This window comes from Onychostoma macrolepis, chromosome 07 (genome assembly GCF_012432095.1).
Source record: "Onychostoma macrolepis isolate SWU-2019 chromosome 07, ASM1243209v1, whole genome shotgun sequence".
In the NCBI taxonomy this organism is placed as follows: Eukaryota; Metazoa; Chordata; class Actinopteri; order Cypriniformes; family Cyprinidae; genus Onychostoma; species Onychostoma macrolepis.
The window spans coordinates 28,019,513-28,041,235 of NC_081161.1; the positions used below are offsets into that span (position 1 = coordinate 28,019,513).

At 38.8% G+C, this 21,723-nt stretch overlaps 1 protein-coding gene across 2 annotated transcripts in view; it reads left to right on the forward strand.

Annotated features, from left to right (window-relative positions):
- nfatc3a (nuclear factor of activated T cells 3a) overlaps nucleotides 1-21,723 on the forward strand; it is a 77,708-nt gene that overhangs the window by 13,460 nt on the left and 42,525 nt on the right. For both annotated transcript variants that reach the window (XM_058783533.1, XM_058783534.1), the window contains exons 2-3: nucleotides 7,169-8,348; nucleotides 17,459-17,621. In XM_058783533.1, coding sequence (XP_058639516.1) covers nucleotides 7,169-8,348; nucleotides 17,459-17,621 — 1,343 coding nt within the window. The remainder of the gene's footprint in view (nucleotides 1-7,168; nucleotides 8,349-17,458; nucleotides 17,622-21,723) is intronic.

A 21,723-nucleotide genomic window follows, 5' to 3' on the forward strand; every position in this document is an offset into this window, starting at 1 on the left:
TTCCCCTATTGCATTTAAATCTTACTTGGATATCATATTTTTTGCAACATGTAGAGTGATTCATAAGTCATGGGTCTGCTACAATGCAGTGTGTACTTGCTTCTTGGAAGGATGACTTGTCATCTTTTTTCACTTCCTAAAGCAACGGTTTAGTGTGTGCAAAAACGATTTGCTACTCTAGAAATCAGTTTTGTAAAATATGGGACCTATTTATAGAGCATACTCATTGTACAAATATCCACTGTAGGGCTTCAGCTAAAAGTTAAATTAATCTTATTGATTATTTTGATTGACCAGATAAAAGAAATGTAAATTTGGCAAATTCATTGCCACAAACAAACCAACTCACAAAAATGGTCTAGAGTGGCATGAAGTGTGTTTGATTATTGTCTCAGCTTGCTGCATGCACAGTGTGACACAAAAACAGCAATGTAATGTTTTGTGCTTGTTGCTGGAAAAGATTAACTATTTTGAAAGCAGCTATGCTATGCTACTGGAAATATAGTTAATATAAATTTGCAAATAAAAACTGATTGTGTGTGACCGCAGAATCCCATATGACCTATTTCAACTGAGTCTGATTGACTGAGAGCATCCAACATCGACTAATGAGACAGAATTATGCCCACACACTCGTATGCAAGCTTAGACAAAGGCAAAAACGCGTGCACACTAGGGCTGCTCGATTATGACAAAAATCATAATCACGATTATTTAAAACGATTATTAGTGGGACACATGACCAAAACTTTGTGAAAGATTTATCTAAAGATAGTGATATATCAAATATATATTTTCTGTAAATTCGGTTGCTATGACATCTACATTTTAGAGACCAGCGAAATGTCACAATTCTCAATCCCACAGCAGAATACTAGGCTAACTAGTTCAAAATTCTAGTCCTCAAAATTATTGAAAATAATTAAACTGCCCGTAATAAAAAAGCAAAGGAATACAATGCCAGTAATAAAAAAAAAGAAAAGGATACAATAGAATAAAAAAGATACAAATGAAACAAACTGTTTAAGTTTTTTTCTAATGCAATTCTAAAGTGTTCAGTTAACAGCCTACTAGAGAAATTGAATAACCTAATGTAAAATAAAAGAGCATAGTCTTGCTCTTTTATTTTATGGGGCGCAATAATCGTTTTATATTTATTACTGTATTTTCATAATTTGGATTAATGGCACAGCCCTAGCACGTGCACACGCGCGCACACACACGCACACACTCATGCTGTGCGCCTCTTTGTGTTCTTAAAACAGTTGTGCGCTACAGAGATGTTGGTGCTACAGGTGTGGGCTGCTCTGTGTGGCTTGCGTCAGAGACTCAGTGTTTAGAAGTGACGGCACTCTGCCAACAGTTCTTAGAAACAGGCAGTGTTAGGAGGCAGCTTGTTCGGTCAAGAGAAAGCGCTTATTTAAAATCTTCATCATTCAATTTCTTATTTACAATAAATAGTTTTTTTTTTGTTTTTTTAGGCCAGTTGTACAAGAGAGACAGTTAGATGTTTGATCTGTAAGAAAAACCCTTCGTACATGTGTGTTCTAGATAGGGAACTCCGGATTAGGTTACACCCATCACTACAGATGATACGCACACACAAGCACTCAGGTCAGGATGTTGTGTAAGCAATTCCGGAATTTACCCACTTTGAGCCATGTACGTAGACATCTTATAGCCCGGAGTTCACACAGGTTGTCGGAACAGCCGTAAATATCCGAATTAAGGAATTTCACATCAGAGTCAGAGGTCACAATGCACTTTTGACATTTTAATGATGGCCTAAAGCTCAATTCTTGAGTTGTTAAATGATTTTCACAAAGCATCAGCAAAACAAATGAGTCGGGAGAGAAGCTGGGGAAAGCAAAACAACATGTGCAAGTAGGAAAATGATGTGACGCAAGACTTGAAAATGGAGCCAAAATGGAAAATCGAAGAAAGCAGTATGCTCCGCTTGCATGTTTAAATGGTCTGTTTTCCTAAAATAGATTCTCACTAAACTGATATGTGTACCTGAAGTGAGTATGTATGTTAGTTTTTATAGGTAGTGCATTCCTCAGCCAATAAACATCATTGCTACATCGAAGTCATAGCACAGATAATTACAGATGGAAGTTGATTCATCTACTGCATAGACCAGGCATCCCTTAAAGATCATTACAGCATCTGCCTCCATCTTTCATTAGTAGTGGACGAATTCAAACAGTTGCATCGTGACGTTAAGGATAAGTACCGTTCTGCCTTCACAGCAGGCGTAGATGTTTAGAGAGGTCCATGCTTCATCTGTGCTTAATTGAATTATGTGGACGTCATTACTAATGGAGGAAAGAGCTTGAGTTTTTCATAAATTTTACTTCCTGTCATCAGTTCCCATCCTGTATGCATTCAAGGAATCTAAGCAATTAAACTGTTTGTGTGTTTGCATGCTGACATGACTTCCCTCGCAATCCTGATCTGATATTACATGCACACAAACACACAGACACACTGCACCAGGGACAGTTGGTCTCACCTCTGGGTGACTTTACTGGCGAAAGCCTGTGTATTAGTAGTGTCACAGACTGTGCAAGGCATTGAGTGCTTCTCAGCGCACTACAGCGATTTCCCACTATTATTAGCTTAGGAACAGCAAAGCCTCTTAGGGCTCTTTATTTAACCAGATAGCCAGTCGGATGTGGAACTGAACAGCGTCTGATATAAGCAGGCAGCCACTGGGACTCCTCTCCTCATACTGTATAAGATCAGTTGCACTTTCCTCATCATAGATTATTACTGACCCAGGTTCTGTGAGACCGCGCTGAGGGGGTTTGGAGCTGGATGAAAGGTTTCTATGAACCTCAAGCAACCGTCACATTGTTCAAGTGGTAAATTAGAGTTGTTGTCCTAACTAAACTGCATGCCATATTAGTCACAATACTACACTTTAGCAGTTTCCCTCATTTCCTTCCAGCAGATGGTTCTGGGTTGATCTGGGTCAGGTTTTCTCTCACTGACGTTCCCAGCAGACATAAGGTAGCAGAAACTAAATGTGTGTGTACAAGGCAACAGATATCTTCAAGTATGTAACTTGATTGTACGGCACGCAACACTATCATTCAAAAGTTTGGGGTCAGTCCAATTTTTTTTTTTAATGAATACTTTTATTCAGCAAGGATGCATTAAATTGCTGAAAAGGAAGTGAAGACATTTATAATATTACAAAAGTTTTTTGAGTTTTTCTTTCATCAGACAATTTCAGAAGAGTAATGGCTGCTAAAAATTCAGCCTTGCCATCACGGAAATAAATTACAAATGTAATAAAATAGGAAACGGTATTTTAAACTGTAATAATTTACAGTATTATTGGGTTTTTTTTGTTTTTTTTTACTGTATTTGTGGTAAATGAAGCCTTGGTGAGCATAAGAGACTTCAAAAACCAAAAAAATCATATCAGAACTCGAACAGTAGTGTAGTGTTGCTTTTTTGGATTTGGATTTGGATTTTTTCCTTTCAACACTAATAAAAAATAAGGACAGCGAGACTGAGGACAAGAAATTATATAGAGCTGTATTCGAATTTGTACTGTTACAGGCACCATGGTGTCGGAGCATTTGAACTTGCTATGCTGCGGCTCCAACGCCTTTCCATTTTATGAAGGATGATGCAGATGTCATGTTACTGTATGTATCTTTATCATGTGAGCTGATGCCAGAGGACTGCCCCAATACTTTCATCACGGTATTCGTTAGCTAATGCTGGGAGGTCTTTTGGGGGAACAATCTGTTCCTGGAGAGCTAGTTGTGGTGCTCATAAATCATTTTCTGTTATTCTGCTCTCTCTTTCTCTTACAATTTAATTTTTAAAAATATATTTCTCTTTCCACATCTTTATTCTCTGCCTTAAAGCTGCAGTGTGCAATTTCTGTGGCACTATTAGCCATTTCACACATTAGGTGTTTTTGCTTCCAGGACCAGCCATCGCAGGGTAAACTTGCTTCCAGTGGTACACTCTCAGAAATAAAGGTACGAAAGCTGTCACTTGGGTGGTACCTTTTCAAAAGGTACATGTTTGTACCTAAAGGGTCCATTTTGGTACCTTAAAGGTACATATTAGTAGTTTAAAGTGTACATATTAGAACCTAATAGGTACAAAAGTGTACCTTTTGAAAAGGTACCGCCCCAGTGACAGCTTTTGTACCTTTATTTCTGAGAGTGTTGGAACAGACCAACAAGAGCAGTGTCTGAAATAGGGTTGTTATCGTTTTAATTTTAGCAATTCTGATTCCGATTCTGCTGGTGGATTTCGATTCTGAAGGAAAAAACTTGTGGTAATACGGTTATGTGAATATAGAAAGGACAGCATCACTACAAATTCTGGATAAAACAGGAACTGTGGTGAAAGCCAAATTGGTGCATTTAGTGACTGAATTTCTTACAACCAAATAAAAATTAATTTCTATATGTAAAGATTATAATGAAGCCTTTGAAAAGTGTCTCAAGCATCACTTTAGATGTCCAACCTAAACATTAAACCAGACTCAATGTATCAGCCTGCTTTTCCTCTGCTCCCAATGCTCACAGCATCCTCCATCTCTCTCTTTCAGTCTTTTTTTCTCCTTTATTTTATCCCCCAATCATTGTATTTATTCATGGTGCTATGCTAATGAACTGGCAGCCAGCATTTGGTGGATTAATCAAAGCCTCTTCTCCCTCGTGAATGAAGTTCAGTATGAAATTGTGGGTAAAAAAAAATACATAGGCTTTGCCTTTGCCGATTAACTCTATGGTTCAAAGAGCTCAGATTTATTCTATGGAGTGTTATTCTGAACATTTTCAAGTTAGAATACTGCAGCATCTTTGTAGTGTGTCAGATTGATAGAGTAAACTCCCAGTGGTCTGTTTCCCTTGGGGTCAGAGATCACAGTTGGATTGACATGTTGAGTCTTGTGTGACACGTAGGTTTGTCCCCTTTCCTGTCTGTCAGGCTCTGTCGTCACAAATAGGCATGTCTTATGACAGGGAGTGTGTGGAGCATCTATAAATAAGTCAATCAGATGGAGGGGAATAGAGAGGAGTAAAAATAGAGAGACAAAAAAAAATGGGGTAGCGAAACATAAATGAGAGAGAATTTGAAAGAAAAGAAAGAAAACTGGTTGAGTCAGTCAAAGCTCCATTTACATTCATTTATTTAGCTGATGCTTTTATCCAAAGCAGCATACCAGTTGGGAATAAAGATGGTATTTAACAAGACTTGATTGTGTCGTATTGTGAAATAGCAACGCTGTTTTTCTGTATGCAGCTTGTAGAAACACATCTCACTGGCTGCTCACTGCTGTCTGGCCCTGTCAGGCTCCCTCTGCCCAGTCACTGGAAGCTCATCAATAACCTTTAATAGACCACAGGCACAATATGCTCTGTGGGTGTGTGTCTGTACAGTATTAGTGTATAATAGCCATCTGTGTGTGTGCGAGCTGGCGTTATTAATAGGGTCGGTCTCTATGTGGTGACAGGCTAAAGCATGCGCCTATGTGCGAATTTGTTTCCCGTGTGTTTTTTGTGCACGTCCTGAGATTGATGACATGTGCACGGGTTATTCCTCTCTGGATTTGAGCCCATCTGTCGCCCCACCCGAAATTCTCCCCATTGACTAACCCACCGGCTCTCTGTCTCATTATATCTGCTTTTAAATGGATCTGACTCTATGGATCTTGCTCTCTCGCTCTGTCTCTCTCTCTGTGCTTCTCACCCCTACCGTCCCCATGCGCTGATACCGAGATATCAGTACTGTTTGTGCTATAATGCTCTTCTTGTTAACCTGTTGCTAGTGTTGTAGCGTCTGCAGATTCCCCAGTGGCTTGTTTGCAGCTAGCCCGAGTCTTTCCTTTTCAAGGCTATCAGAACAGCAGTCCAATAAAGGAGAGAGAGAGAGGAGAGAAAATGGCCTGTTCTCTTTCATCCCTCTTATCAGCAGACAGAGACCTTGAAGTGCCTCAATACACAGTAATTATTTATGTGTTAGTTATACGAGCAATTACACTGTGAACTTTGGTAAATGTTATACAGTTTCTGTAAGTGACTTATTTTATGCACTTATACTGTCTATTTTGCTAACCGTAGTTCTGGTTTTAAAACTCCATGTCCCTAGAACTGTAGAAAAAAAAAAAAAAAAAAAAAAAATCATATATATATATATATATATATATATATATATATATATATATATATATATATATATATATATATATATATATATATATATATATATATATATATATATATATATATGATACTGTGGTAAAGTGATTAATAAAACTACTGCAAAATATTGATCTAACGAATGAATAAAACTATCAGTTAAAATGGTTCTCTGCAGTGCAGCCGTTTGGGATCTCTCCATCAATGCACAGCCGCTGAAAAGAGGTGCCAGAAAATCACTGCCTTAACAATGATAGAAACGACATTTTAAAGTGTTTTCCTGGTTCTCAATCAGTATATCACCCACACCTTATGTAAATATGCAGTTTTTTTTGACACTTTTTATTATTTTCTATTTTGCATTGATCTTTTATCATATCTATTATATAACTGCTTTATTTGTAAACAACAGTTACTCGAGTATATGTCGTATTAAAGACCTGTTCATACCAACACAAAATGTTCTGCACAGAAATTTGGGACAAATTTGCCATTTGTCTATTCATTCCTAAGTGGGAAAAAAAATACAGGTGGACTAAAAGTCAATACATGTTCACTCTCTGACAGTAGGTGGCTCATATGGAAAAGCAGAAATGTAGCTGTCCACAAGGGTATCAGTGCGCAGCTTTCCATTTCTGACACCCACTCGCAAGTCAAACAGTATTCACGTTTTCCAACAGCTGTTCAGATTTTTGTATTCTCTACACTGTTTATCAAACTATACCAAATACAAGAGTTGTTAACAGTCATTAATACACATTTTTTTAATAGATGGTCCACAGTCCACCTTTGTCATTCTGGGTAAGCGCATTGTCGGTAGTGTGTTTTTTTTTTAAGGCACAATATTTTTGTTCTGCATCATTCATGGAAATCTATTCCCTCAAGATTTTTCAGAACTCCACTGGCTACACTGTACAAATGCTTATTTTGTCCCTTATTGTTCTGTCTGTTTCATCCTCTCCATGTTTTGTCTTGTTTTTTTTTTTTTTTAGATCTAGAAACGGATGAAAACACATCATTTTACATTCTTAATGTGGGGCAACCTCCTTCAGTGGTGAACCAATCACACAGTCTCCAGCGGCATGGAGGCCCACACCCAGCCCAACTCATTGCCACCTCCCCTTCCCTGCAGGCCCACCACAAGGCCTATGAGCCCAGCTACGAGCCCCAGGACTCTAAATACACGCCTACAGGGGTGGGCGGAGGAGGGAATGGCCCACCTAAGGCCTTTGAATGTCCCAGCATCCAGATCACCTCCATCTCCCCGAGCTGCCAGCAGGAGATGGAGGCCAGCGAGGATGAGATGAGAGCGAAGGGTCCGGATGGAGACTACCACGACAGACCTCTGTCTCGAGACCACCTGTACCTGCCCCTAGATCACTCGTATCGAGATTCATCCCTGAGCCCGAGTCCATGTAGCAGCCTTTCCTCTCGTAGCTGGTTCTCCGACGCATCGTCCTGCGAATCCATCTCGCATGTGTACGATGACGTGGATTCCGAGCTAAATGAAGCAGCGGCGCGTTTCACCCTGGGCTCGCCGCTCACCTCGCCCGGCTGCTCTCCGCAGGCTGGACCACAGGACGAAGTGTGGCAACAGCAGCAGCATCACCATCATCACCCAGCCTTCACTCACTCCCTTTCTCATTCGCATGGCCATTCTCTCTCGCCCCGCCAGTCGCCTTGCCACTCGCCCCGTACCAGCGTCACAGATGAGAACTGGCTGAGCCCTCGCTCACCCTCACGGCCCTCTTCACGTCCGACGTCGCCCTGCGGGAAGAGACGCCACTCCAGCGCTGATATATGCTACCTGAGCTCTTTATCGCCCCATCACTCCCCAACTGCTACACCCGGCCCCTCGCCCAGGGGGAGTGTGACCGAAGACACCTGGATCGGAAGCCCGTCTATGGGTGTATCCCCTTTCCAGTGTTGTCCCTCTGAGGCTGACATCCCCTCCAAGACGAGGAAGACCTCCCAAGACTGTACAGCAGCAATCCAGTCAGGAAAGGGCGACCTGGGCATGGATGACTCCGGGAATGTGTCTCCTTTGCTTGATTCACCTGCTGACGACGGCATGCATGGATTAAAGAAGGATGGATCTGGAGAGCAGTTTCTTTCTGTCCCATCTCACTTCACATGGAACAAACCCAAACCAGGACACACGCCTATTTTCAGGTAAACTCCCTCCTCTGCTTTAAGTGACATCAGAATAACCATTATTGAGTTCATGTGTGTATAGCTCTACAATGCCTCTGTCTTGCAAGTGTTCATGTGTAGAGACAATAACTCTGTTCCGAAGCCAAAGTGAATTGACTACTACATTGTCAGCGGTCTTCCAAGGCAGCATCTAAACTGACAGAGAACCTCGTGACTGATTTGTCGGAAACTTTTTTTAGATGGTCTCTCACATGCAGCACACAAGAGACTCAACTTTCAAATTATTTTAGTTTCATGGCCAATAAGCAATAAATGGGAGATGCTAAAATCCTATATTTTTGTCCAAATAAATGAAACACTAAAAACTAAAATCAATAAGTGAATTTAAGCATCACATCATTATACTGTACAGTCTGAAATATGGATAATCATTTTGAGGTTTGCTAATGATTATTAAATTCAAATTATTTTAAAGTATTAACTAAGCGAGTGATTAGGAAGGAAAACTAAATGTGAAAATATGGAAAAGGAGCATGCACAATAAATTAAACGGTATTGATTAATCACACCTTACCTAACATTAAATTTTGGATAGATTTTCACATTTGAATCTCTTGAATTAATGTGGAAACAATATAAAGAAAGTATATATAGAAATAATCTAAAGAAATATCTTCAGCAAGTAAAAATGTAGACAATTAATTATTTTTAACACAATAAACAGCAAATATTCATCTCAAAGTCATTATTTAATCTATCACTAATTCAAATAGTACCAATATATTATGCATCCTTGCGTTCAGGTAATTATTAAGCATGTTGCTAAGCTAACAATGCAATACTATAAGCGCAAAAAATACCTAGGACACAAAATTGTTTACCATGGAAATAGAGCTACATATTTCTGAAAAAAAACATTTTTGTTTGTTTTTTTTACTTAACCCATTGCAAAGTATTCCGAGGTTGTCTTAAAAGATAGCTCACCAAAAAATGAAAATTCTGTGAGTGTGATCATTTATTTACCATCCCATTATGACTTTCATTCAACTGTGCAATGAAATTAGATATTTTGAAGAATATTGAAACCATTCTGATGACTGGCATTGTCTTTGATTGCATGGTCATAACAATGTTTTTCCAAGACTTCATTCACAGAAGAATGTCAGTTGAAAATAAGGGTGAGAATGACATATGGATGAGTAAATCATGACACAATCAATTTTCACTGTTGTGTGAACTATTCCTATAAATGTGAAGAATATATGTGAATAGGGCTGTGTGATATGACGATATATATCGGATGGACGAAATAAAAAGTCTATAGTTTCATATTATGTTCTATCGTTTATTTTGTGGTGTCGCAAAATACATTGTTTACGGTAATACTTTTTAATCATTTGGATGACTGAGATTACCGCCACCACGGGGCGTGAAGGGGAGACAGAACCAGGTGGAGAATGACCAGAACAAAACGAGGAGCTCGTTCCTAAACGAGGGACTACATCTGTAGCATGGACACGTGTTTTTAAGCACTGCAGTTTTAAAACAACCGATTTTAAGCTGTTGAAACACAAACAACAGAGCTATATGCGTGCGGCGTCTCCGTTTCTATGTGAGAGGACTGCACTTTTTTTTTTTTTTTCCCGCTTTATTGACTTTGAACGATTACATAAACACACTTATATGTGTCAGAATCCCCGTCTTGGCAAGTATCCTCATAAAGACAGCGATTTAGCGATAAGGCAGTTGAGTGAACTGAAGAACAGAAAGAGTGAAATGTGTGTCTGATATCCATATCAGAGCATCGGATAAAGGCTGTGTGCGCGCGCATGCTAGTCAAAAGAAGATGGCCTATGTGTACCCTGGCCTCTGTCACCATAAATCAGTAAAGAGAGCGTGTGGCTGTGGGTCGCAAACGTTTTCCTACCCACAATGATTTTGTTATCGACCGCACCAACACAACACAGTTTTTAACTCAGTCAGGCCCCTTCATAAATAATCCACAACGTATAGTAAACACACTTGATTCCAAAGTCGCATAAGAAATAAGCACATAGTCACACAACTTGCTCTCCTCCTCACAAACATGTCAAGAAACTTCCAGCAAAAGCAACACGTAGGAGCAGTGTTGACTAACATCTTTACGGCCGTACCTTCATACAACAGAGACATGATACCTGATCCCTGTTATGTGAGCCCACAGCTCTGCTGTCTGCCATCGGACCTGTTTGTGAGTGAGTGAGTGTGTGTGTGTGCTGACTGCTCTATCAATCAACAGCAATAGAAAGATCTAGAAGCTTGTCTGGTTTAACAGATGGGTTTGCTATGGCGGGGTGGGGGAAGTTGGCACAGTATTAAGCTGAAGTCTATAGCGGGTCTAGTTTAGGACAGCCAGCTAAACATAACACACTTTCAGATGAAGACACACACCTGCTTGCTCTTAGGACTGGTCGATGTATCAAATGTACATGATGCTTTTACTTTAGTTTTTGGCCGTTACGTTTCATAAAAATATTCATATGCCTTTCTTGTTAGGGTCAGGCTGTCACTGGTCTGCCCAGATTGACAGCTGGTCCATCCTGTCAGAGCTGCCAGAATGTGTTAACATTTTGGAAATAAACTAACTGCATTTTGTCATATGCAAAGTAAACACAGTTCACATGCATAATCATCATAGTTCTTTTATATAATGGGGTTCATTTATTTTATCATTCTTAAATGCTGATTTGGGGCTCAAGAAACATTTAGAATTATGTTGAAAACAGCTGTGTTGTTTAATATTTTTTCAGGATTCTTGATGAATAGAAAGTTTGAAAGAATAGCATTTTTTGAAATATAAATATAGTTTTTGATCAATTTAATGCAAGCTTGCTGAATAAAATTATTAATTATAAAAAAAGAGTAGTGTGAAGACATTCTTGAATAGTGGTGTTGATTTAAAGCTTTAAATTGGTGTTCATTTTTGTGTACAAGAGTTGTGTATGTATAAGGTAAGTGTTCGTTTTCACTAACTAAAGCCGTTTGAGGTCCACAGGCCACTAGTTCACGATCGTTAGGCCACTACCGTCACACACATTCAGCCTTCTCGTGTTTCTCCTGACGAACCGGCTCACGTTACCATGACAGCATGAGGAGTGAGGGGTGATTGGGAAAGAGAGAGGATGGAGAGGATGTGGTAGAGAGCTAGACTAAGACAAAAAAAGAAACATTCACTGATCACCGATTTGTTTCACTAGTCATAAGTTTTGCATATCTTCAAATGCATAATTCACCCAGAAAATTAGAAGTGGGTCATCATTTACTTGCTCTCCTGTTGATCCACCCTGTGTGATTTTTTTTCTGTGGAACATTCATGAAGATATTTTAAGAAATGTCTTAAGTAGTGCTGTCAAATCATTAATCGCGATTAATCGCATCCAAAATAAAAGTTTTTGTTTACATAATATTTGTGTTTGTACTGTGTATATTTATTATGTATATATAAATGCACACACATACAGTATATATTTTGAAAATATTTACATTAGGGGTGGAACGGTACACAGATGTCACGGTTTGATACGATTTCGGTACAACAGGAAAATAAAATCTACTATGCTCGGTTTCTTTTCGTTTATTTTGAACAGACAGTGGTACAAATTACATTTTTTTTTTTTTCCACCTAGATGTGAAAATACTAAATATTATTACATTGTTATATATATATATAAAATCTGCAGTACATATATACATACAAGGAATAAATTCTTGAAATATATTTTATTTAGTTTACAGATAAACAAGGGGAAAAAGCAGTGCGACACGTAACGTAGCCTATATATGCTGAGTTTCAGTTCATTTTTGTGACACGCTTAAAGGTGCTGTATGTAGGATTTTGACTCTACTAAAGCATAAAAATACCATAATATGTTTGCAGATATTTAAGAAACGTGCTAAGTTAACATACTTTTTTATCTGAAAAACAATGCTACAGTCAGTTATTCTCCTTTGAAAATGTGTATTCCGGCCCGGAATGTCTGTGTTTGTTATGGTTTGTGAAACCCGCCCACTGTCAGTTTACCCAATTGTATTTTGGCACCCCGGGTTGCCAGTTGGCGGAAAACACAGTGTATTTAATTTCATTCATCGATAGATAGTTCCTGTTAATCTGGCAACCTGCGTGTGCGTCAAGTCTGAGGAGGAGGGGCCGGGTGAAAAAAAATGTCTCCAATATTTTGATTTTGGACTGCAATACCTAGTTCAACCGCTGGGTGTCAATCCTACATGCAGCACCTTTAATTTGTCACAAAAAGGAAACTCAAATGGCAGAAAGCGACATCTTATTTGTTTTACAAAAGCACAATGTTTTGTGTTCATTGTGAGTGTACACAAATAAAAGCAGACCTTTATACAGTGATGCATTATTAATAAGACTATAAGCTGGAGCGCACGCGTGCACACACACACACACAAAACACATCAGTTCCAGCATTGCTAACTTGACAGCACAGTTGGTACTTTATCACAATAAAATACAGTGAACCAAAAATCAGTGCGCCTGCCTCTGTATCACCGTTGGAAGGCGACTGAAGTACAAAGCCTATAATTGACATAATAAATAATAGTTTCGCATTCAGATACGTAACATTGCAAATATGGAAATATTACGGAATATTTGGATTTGTGTCGAATGCCAGAGGTAGGATACACGAGCACAAAGCTCCATTTCGCAAACAGTTGAGTGCGCAAGCCTTTAAAGTATACTCCCTTGTCAGTGAGAGACGCGTTCAGAATCAGCACATGGTCACTGTCTAGTGGGTTTTGTTTGCAAGTGCACAACTCATGGCATTTGCTGTTCTTCTGCCGGCGGTTATCAAACAGCATTGCATTACTCCACACCCCCTGGATCTTGTGTTCTGCAGTGAGGACCATCTCTCTGGATTGGGGCTGAATTGCCTGAATTCTTTAGCTGCATCCGAAAACTGAAAAATGCTGCCTTTGGAGGACACATTCCAAGGTAGGAAGGCATCAAGGCACGTCCGAATCCAAAGTTAGCTTCACTTCCTGTCTCATGAGATACCTTCATCTGATCGATTTTTGAAGGCAGCACAAAGAGTATAGAAGACCAAGAAGCGAAACTCTGTAGAACGTTCCATTGCAACAGCGGCGCCCAGCAGCAGCCCAGCGCTTCCGCCATTTTGGGGTGAAAGCGACTCGGCAGTCCGCTAAATTCTAGCTGTCGCTATGGCAACTATCAGCTGATTTGTTTAAAAAAACAACAATAACGTACAATCACTAGACTAGTGATCATCAAATCCTTTTAACAGTTTATTTTACTTTTTTTACTTTTATTTTAAAGTCTTCCCTTTTTTTTCACAAAACCTTTTGCTCTCTAGAAACTTGTTAGCATTATAAATATTAATTTAATTAATTTCATGTTAGTATTAATTCAATGACAGAAAGATTAGGAATGTTGGACAATAAATATATAACAGAAATATAACAGCTTGACAGTAAAATGTCTGTTAAAGGAAGACTAAAAAAAAAAAAAAAACTTTTTATGTCAGCTGATAAACAAAAACACATGTACAGCCACTTTCTCCAAAATTGTTTAATTATTTATTTATGACAGACACAGCAATGCATCATGTTCTAGATCAGTGATCCTCAAATCTGGCTCGGAAGATCCACTTTCCTGCAGAGTTTAGCTCCAACCCTGATCAAGCTCACCTGATCCTGAAGACACTGATTAGCACACTCAGGTGAGTTTGATCAGGGTTGGAGCTAAACTCTGCAGGAAAGTGGATTTCACGAGCCAGATTTGAGGTAGAACATCATGTTTGTAGTGTGTTCCAGGGGATTAAAACGTACAATATATATTTCAGATAATATAGTAAGTAATTGTAAATGTGTAAAGTTGCATGAGCTCATTATAACTTAGTGTCATCCATATAAATCATTATTATGTTTTCTATGGCTAGGACCTACAGTTCCTAAAAGGATTTAACTTAAGTTTACTACTAGACTAAAAACTGTTAAAGTCCGTGTAAAGAGAATTCTGAGAATTGTTTCTAAACACATTACAAATGTTAGAAATGTATTTCTGAAACACATTACAAAGACTCTGAACTATGTAGTGCTGAATTGTGAAGTTAAACCGTTAAACAGTTTTTCACCAATTCTGTGTTCAGGATTTATTGGGCGGGGCTAAAACGGTGGCTCGATGATGCAATGGAGCCACCGAGCGTGGCTCCGCCCCTAACACAATAATAACTATGTTGAGAGGTCAAGTTCTTAGTTTGTCTTTTTGAATGTCTGTGATGTTAAAAAGCGCACCGTAGCTTGTGCTCTCGTGGTGTTTGCCGTTGCTAAGCAATCATGAGCCGGGCACGCCTTGAAGACGAGAAGGTTTCAACTCACTGCAGAGCTGACCCGCTCTTGCACGTAACTTGCAGGCTCAAACATGTATGGCTGTATAAATCCAATTAAGCTACTAGAGCATCAGTAGCATCCATTCAGGTTGTAGCGGTATTTGACAGTTGACAGAGACGGGACGGCCGCGTTCCCGCGAGTGGGCGTGGTTTCAGCGCCGACAGCGCACACGCCCCCAGCGTTTGAGAGCAGAGTCCTGCTGATTTTTCAAAGATTTTGATAACTAATTTTAGTTACTTGGCGGTTTTTTTTATCATTCAAATTTGTCTGGGTGGATAATAACACATTTTTCTGTTGTGTGACAAACTCAGAACACATTTTAATATCACTTTACACGGACTTTAAAGTTAGAATAGAAGGGGCGTGTCTATGGGGGAAGGGGGCGGGGTCTTTTGCCAGAAATATAGCCGTTTCCCCGGTAACCGCAGTAAACAAAGCAGCGCAGCACCTGACTTTGAAACTTGCAGCGCTCATATTTAATCAATTAAACCATAGCCCTTTGAAGTGTAAGCTATATCTCAATTTATATGTATTGTTTTTTGTTTTTTTAACCGAAGCACCACCTAAGTCTTCTCCTCCCATTTCTACCAGTGAATCGTTTCTGTCACTGCAACTTCCCGAACAGGCGAACACACACATACACACACAAACTAAATCGTATGCCTGATGAAAAAAAATGTATATTTTAGAAAATGTAGTTAATATTTGCATCATTAATGATTTATCTTATCCACCCGCGACCCACCCGCAAATAATCAGAATGCATTTTTTTATAACCCGACCTGCAAATTATACACAGAGCACGCGATATAACCGCCATCCGCGCATCACTGCGCAGACATCAACAGCATCACTGGGTTGTAAAGTTGCCAAGATGAGGAGACAAATGGGTTGAAATTTGTATGTGTTGATTGTGTGAGAAGGAGGTGTTTCATACAAGATCTGGCAACTGGACAACCTTGGAATGTATTGACGTGATTATTCATATAATGAGGTTTGGGCCATACAAATTACGGGAGTTTTACCGGAGGTGAATGTAGCAAACATGTAAAATACGCCTAGTGGGATTTTTTTATAGCAAGATTAAAAATACGCGAAAATATTTAAACGGGATGATAGCGGGATAGAATCGTAAAATACGGGAGAATCCCCGGAAAAACGGGAGGCTTGACAGGTATGCATCGATAAACTATTGCTTTCTTTGTTCTCGGTTTAAGAGATTAATTTGGCGACACTGACTCGTCATCTCCGCAGTGTAGTGGATGTGCCTGCATGCATGCATGTTATATAGGCTACATAATCTTCGAATATTTGTTTTCCATTTGAAATAGTTGATTTGAAAGTAGACACCATCACCCTTTCTCTCTCTCTGTTTTTTTTTTTTATATGTCTGTAAGCATTAGAGGTGGGAATCTTCAGGCACTTCACGATCCGATCTGATCTGATTCTGATTCTGGGAGTCACGATCTGATTCCAAAACTATTCTTGATCTACATTTTTTCCCCAGTTAATTCTTCTGCTGTGCAAATACATCTTTACAACTTTACATTTGAACCAAAATTGCAGTTTCTGTGCTTTTTGTTTATGGAACATCTGTATGTCAGTACTGCCATCCTAAAAGTAGTGGTGTGAATTTTCACTGGTTTCGCGATTCAATTATGATTATCATTATCAACTCAATATCACGATGCGTCACAATATCACAAACAAATACAAAGCACACTTGAAAGTCTGTCAGTGAACGAGTTTCGTGCATCTAATAGTACTGCATTCCAAACGGCATAAATGAAAGCAAAAAAAAAAACAACAACTCAGAATCGATTCTGAAATATTCCAAATCGTTGAAGAGAGAATCGCGATGCATTGGAAATCCACCCTAGTAAGCATATAGTTTGAGTTTCGCGCTCAAGTTCACAGACCGAGATGGCAGAAAGCGCAGCCTGTTTGCTTTCATTATTTTACAAAAGCCAATGTTTTGTTGTTATTGTGAGTGCACACAATTTAAACATAGTCTTTACAGATTAGAAAGATATATCACTGGTATCTGTATGACCAAAAATGAGGGAGTATTTTAAGAGCAAGTGAGCCTACTGGCCCTCCATCTGTCCTGCAGTGAGCACGCTACTGTTCAGCTTCCACACTCCACACAGACACTTGAACAGCGCACATTTCTGTAGGTTAACATTAGATTCAGCAGCCATGTAAAGTTGCTGCTAATTACATATTTCAGATTATAAGCCATATTTGAGGTAATGAATGATAGGCAAGTGTTTGGATGTCCTGTCCAATGTACTATATTAGCCTACTACATAGACCAGCCTTTAACGATCTGCGTGACTTCGCCAATGTAGAATTTTTATTTTTTTCCTGCAACTAAGCAACTAATAAAATTTTGGTCGACTAAAAGCCTTTTCTAGTCAACTAATGTAGTCGACTATTAGGGGGCAGCCCTTATAGGTACAAATCCTAGCCGTCTCGAACCACATTGTCTTGCATAGCACTGTTTCTTGGGAAGTGGGAACCATCTCTGGCATCAGCACTGAGACTTAAAAAAAAATTTTTTTGTTCAGATTCTAACATAAAATCTATGCATCCTTGCTCACTGACATGATCATCTTGTTTTATACTGTATGTTTTCATTATTATAGTCAATCTACTACCTGAACACTCTGCATTGTGTAACTGCTCTGTTCGTGTTGCTCTTGATCTGTGTGTAGGGCGTCATCCCTGCCTCCCCTGGACTGGCCGTTGCCGAATCAGTACGGGCAGTACGAGCTAAAGATCGAGGTTCACCCCAAAGCTCATCACAGAGCTCATTACGAGACCGAAGGCAGCCGAGGGGCCATCAAAGCCACATCTGGGGGACACCCTATCGTCAAGGTGAGTCTTCACAATAGGACGTTTACTGATGATGACTATCTTTCCCGGCCGAATACATTTGTTTTCCCACCACTCATTTGGCTGACTGTACGAGAGATTAAGCTTGGTTTTGGATCATCGTACGAAGCCTTGTGGCCTTGATTTCTAAGTACTCATTACGCTGGCCACAAAAGTGGGAACAGAGCATGATGCCATCCATTCCCTCACAGGAAGCAGAACTTGAGAAGCGAGACCACACAGAAAGCGTCTGCTGTGTGGCCTAGTAACCTCATTAATGGTCATAAAATTCCTTTTACTGGGTAACAGCTAGCGAGCGAGTGTTTTGGTGTCAGCTAGATCTAAGCAAACCGTGTAGCAGTCTGATTAGGGACTTTATTTCCTACCGACTGCTCTGTGCTACTTGTACTAGCGGCTCACCGGAGGGATCATGGGAGCGTGCTTCAGCAGAGGTGATGGCATCATTTATGTAAAATGAAGCCCAATTAGTATCCTGCTGTATCATGATCGGATAGGTAAGCTTACCTGGCACTCTCCTGAGGCTAGCTCTCCTAGAGAGACTAAGAGAGAGAGCTTGTTGGTAAATATTTTATGGTCTTGGAGGCAGTGGCCTCTTTTGTGGCAGCCGTAATGAAGCACTCGCACAACTCGGGAACCGAGATCATTGAACGTGTGAGGAAGAGAAGGCGGCCTTTCCCCAGAATCATAACCTCTGGCTTTGAATGGTCCATTAAACAACCACAATTACAGGCCTGCATTTCTGCCACATCACACCTCAGTCTTGTGTCTTGTGGGCCATTAATTGGCAGTCATTCCTTGTTTATGACCTTCGTTAAGTTACCTGCATGATCGTCTTTCATTATCAGACATCTCATCTCTTTTATACTGCAGGACTGCCTCTACAATGCCCTTTGTTCTAATTCTTCTTGGTCATTTGGATCCATTTGCATGTTTCTTTGCACTTTTTATGAACTATGATCCTCAAATACAAAAGCAAATGACACAATATTTGGATAGTATATCTCTCTGGAATGAGTTTGTGTTCATAGGTGGTTGATATGGCATAGGTTTATATGTGCCCAAGGTTTCATACTGAAGATAGAAATGGGTAATAAATGAGTCAATTATAAATCAAAGTACTTTGAAGTAGTACTTTGTCTTGTTTCATAATGATGTTATTGATGCTTTAATTGCGTATACTTGAAATTCAATCAGTGCTGAAACATTTGTCAAGGGCTGAACATCTGAAGTCTTATGATGATCAAGGATATGTTCTTATTTAAAAGTTTGTATGAACAATTACTTGGACACATCTGTGGCGAAGAAGTCAAAGATGTCAGGAAGACTAGATAACATCTTAGAAGGACATCTGATGAAGTTTTGTCACATCACTTTTTCCATAAGATGGTATTATTGTAGTGAAGTGTCATAATGCGTGACGTGTTCATGGAAAAAAATAAAAAAAAAACCTTTCCTTTTTACTTTCTTTTTTTTTTTGTGCCATGAAATGGAATGCTTCCATATGAGCTGGATGCTTGCTGGTTACATTATAAACCATACGAAATAATCATTTCATGATAATTCGAGTTTTTATTATTAATTTTTAATTTGAGGTAGTGGTTTTCAAAATAATCATCATATGGAAGTTATTTTTATCTGTAAAAAAATTAAACACCTTTTAAGTTGGAAATAATTCATTTTAATTATAGTTGGTTTGTCAAAATTATTTGAAATTGTTCAAGAGACAGGTGTTTCAACATATGAACAACATTTCCTAATTGATATACTTAATCAGAGGCTTGATTTCAGTAGACTAATGAATTTGTATGCAGATCTTTCCTTTAGAAACGATATGTTCCTTCTGCATTTTTAGAGAAGAAATGTGCATTGATAATTGAGCCTGGAAAACTGTAACAAAAGTGAGTTAAAATACAAACAATTCAGTTGTCCTATTTTGTCTTGTTTGCTGAGATTTGTCTCCCAACCTCTCATGCTTAATCATCAACCACCCATATATACATGAGAATCAGTGTTGTGCGAGTGAGCGTGCCTTTCTTACTATTTCAGAGTATTAATGACTGACTCTTTAACATCGTAGCCCTGCTTCCCCTCACACTATGACTGAGGATGCATAATTACCTCACTTTTAATGAAGTCTGTTCAGTGGTAGACACTAGTCCACCCACAGGGAAATACTGTGCTAGAAAACGTGGCTAAACATTTTATTTTATTTTTCTCGAATTTTGGCCATATTTCCACAAGAGGAGAATTAAATGAATAGGCCAAATTCATGCGTGTGTTTATATGCCGACTAAATAGTGCTGTGACATTGGTTAACTTCTTCAACCCATTTATGAATCATGGGTTTACTCAATTTATTTAACTATACCACACCATCAATCAGAATTGAATCAGTTTTGTTCCCAGTTATGATTATGCTTGTTTTAATGGTGGTTTAGCACAAGAGTGATGTATACTTGTATTTTTCAATATGCTCTGTGTAATGTAGTTTCTGAGCAGTTTAGGTAAATCTTTGTGATTTTAAGTAGTAAATCAAAATATCAGAATTGAATTAATTAGCATTAGTTAATGCATTGACAGCATTTATTAAGGTTAACTTTAATATCGACAAGTACTATTACATTTTTTATTATACAACATATGTTATTAAAATACATTAAACTCAGAAACTGCATATGAATGAATATTAACCTTTGTTTTTTTAAACATTGCATTAAAAAAATGATACCTAATGCATTAATTTATGCTAACAAATTAAACTTTATTGTAAAATGTGACTCTTGTATTTTCTCATTTTTCTTTGGTTTTTGTTCATTTTGACTCTTTAAATACTTTTTTATTGTGGTTTTGAAACCCCCTGGTTCCATTTGGGAAAATCTGCACATGGAAAATCTCCCATACCTTCAGATCTTTCAGCGAGCAGCTGTTTACAATAATGTTTCCCATGATGCTTTCTGGGGCATGCGCTGCTGGAGTCTTAGGCTGCTACTGCGGAGTATCTGTTGTTGTGACGTCAGCAGGTGACACCGCAGACTCCATCTGTCCTGGGAGTGAGCCTCTCTGCGGTGACTGGATCTTAGAGACAGTGAACAGACTCACTGAGCCATATTGCCTTCAGCAGCACTTACGCTGCCAATTAGCCAGGAGGACAGACCCATACACCTGTATGCCATGTGTAAACTATCACAGACGCTGTATGTGTGTTTTTATGTATATACCAGGACATTTGGCAGAGAAGGCATAGGAGGATAGTACCTCAAAAAAAAAAAGTTGTCATTTAAATCAATACAAATATTAGAATATAAGAGATGTAATAGTGTGGGAATCAGGTTTCATTGAAATGAACTTAAAATGATGATCTCTGAGTGAGCTACGAAACAATTAAATTAAAGGTGCACCTCCATGCTCCTGACCTTCATTACACTTGCTGTGTTTACCTAGCATTTGTTGACTAATGGACCGAAAAGAAGGTAAATGTTAATAATAGGCGAACAAACAGCCACTAGTTACTAGTAGCTAAGAAGAGCTACACAAAATATGCTTGTTAATCTGTTATCAATGCTATTGCATATGCCTTTAACTGAAAAACCATATAAACATTAAATGGAATCAGAACATCAATTTATACCTGATTTAAAAAAGAAAAAAAAGGGGGGTTATGAGTGAGTATTATAACTTAAAACGTCGTGTGTGTGGTGTTATTTTTTTACAAAATTATAAAAAAAAAAAAACTTCATTCATTGAAATAAAGTGGAAATAAAATGCAACGTTTGCAACGTTTCGGGAATGACATCCGCATATTTATTCTCGAAATATCAGTGAATGAAACAGTGATAACCAAAGCAATGGATGGGATAAAAATGACAGCGCGCGTCCTGAGCGAGATCTTCACGAAATAAAAGCGTGTATAGCCTAAACTTTATTTAGATCGGGATATATCAACCAGTAATTTCATTTCTAGTAACGGAAAGTTCAGAAATGAATGGTATGCGATTTATGCCGGAATAGTCCCACAAGTGATCGTTTATTTTTTCCTCACTTGTCTCACCTTTAGTAACAACTATTCGAAATGGACACATTTCAA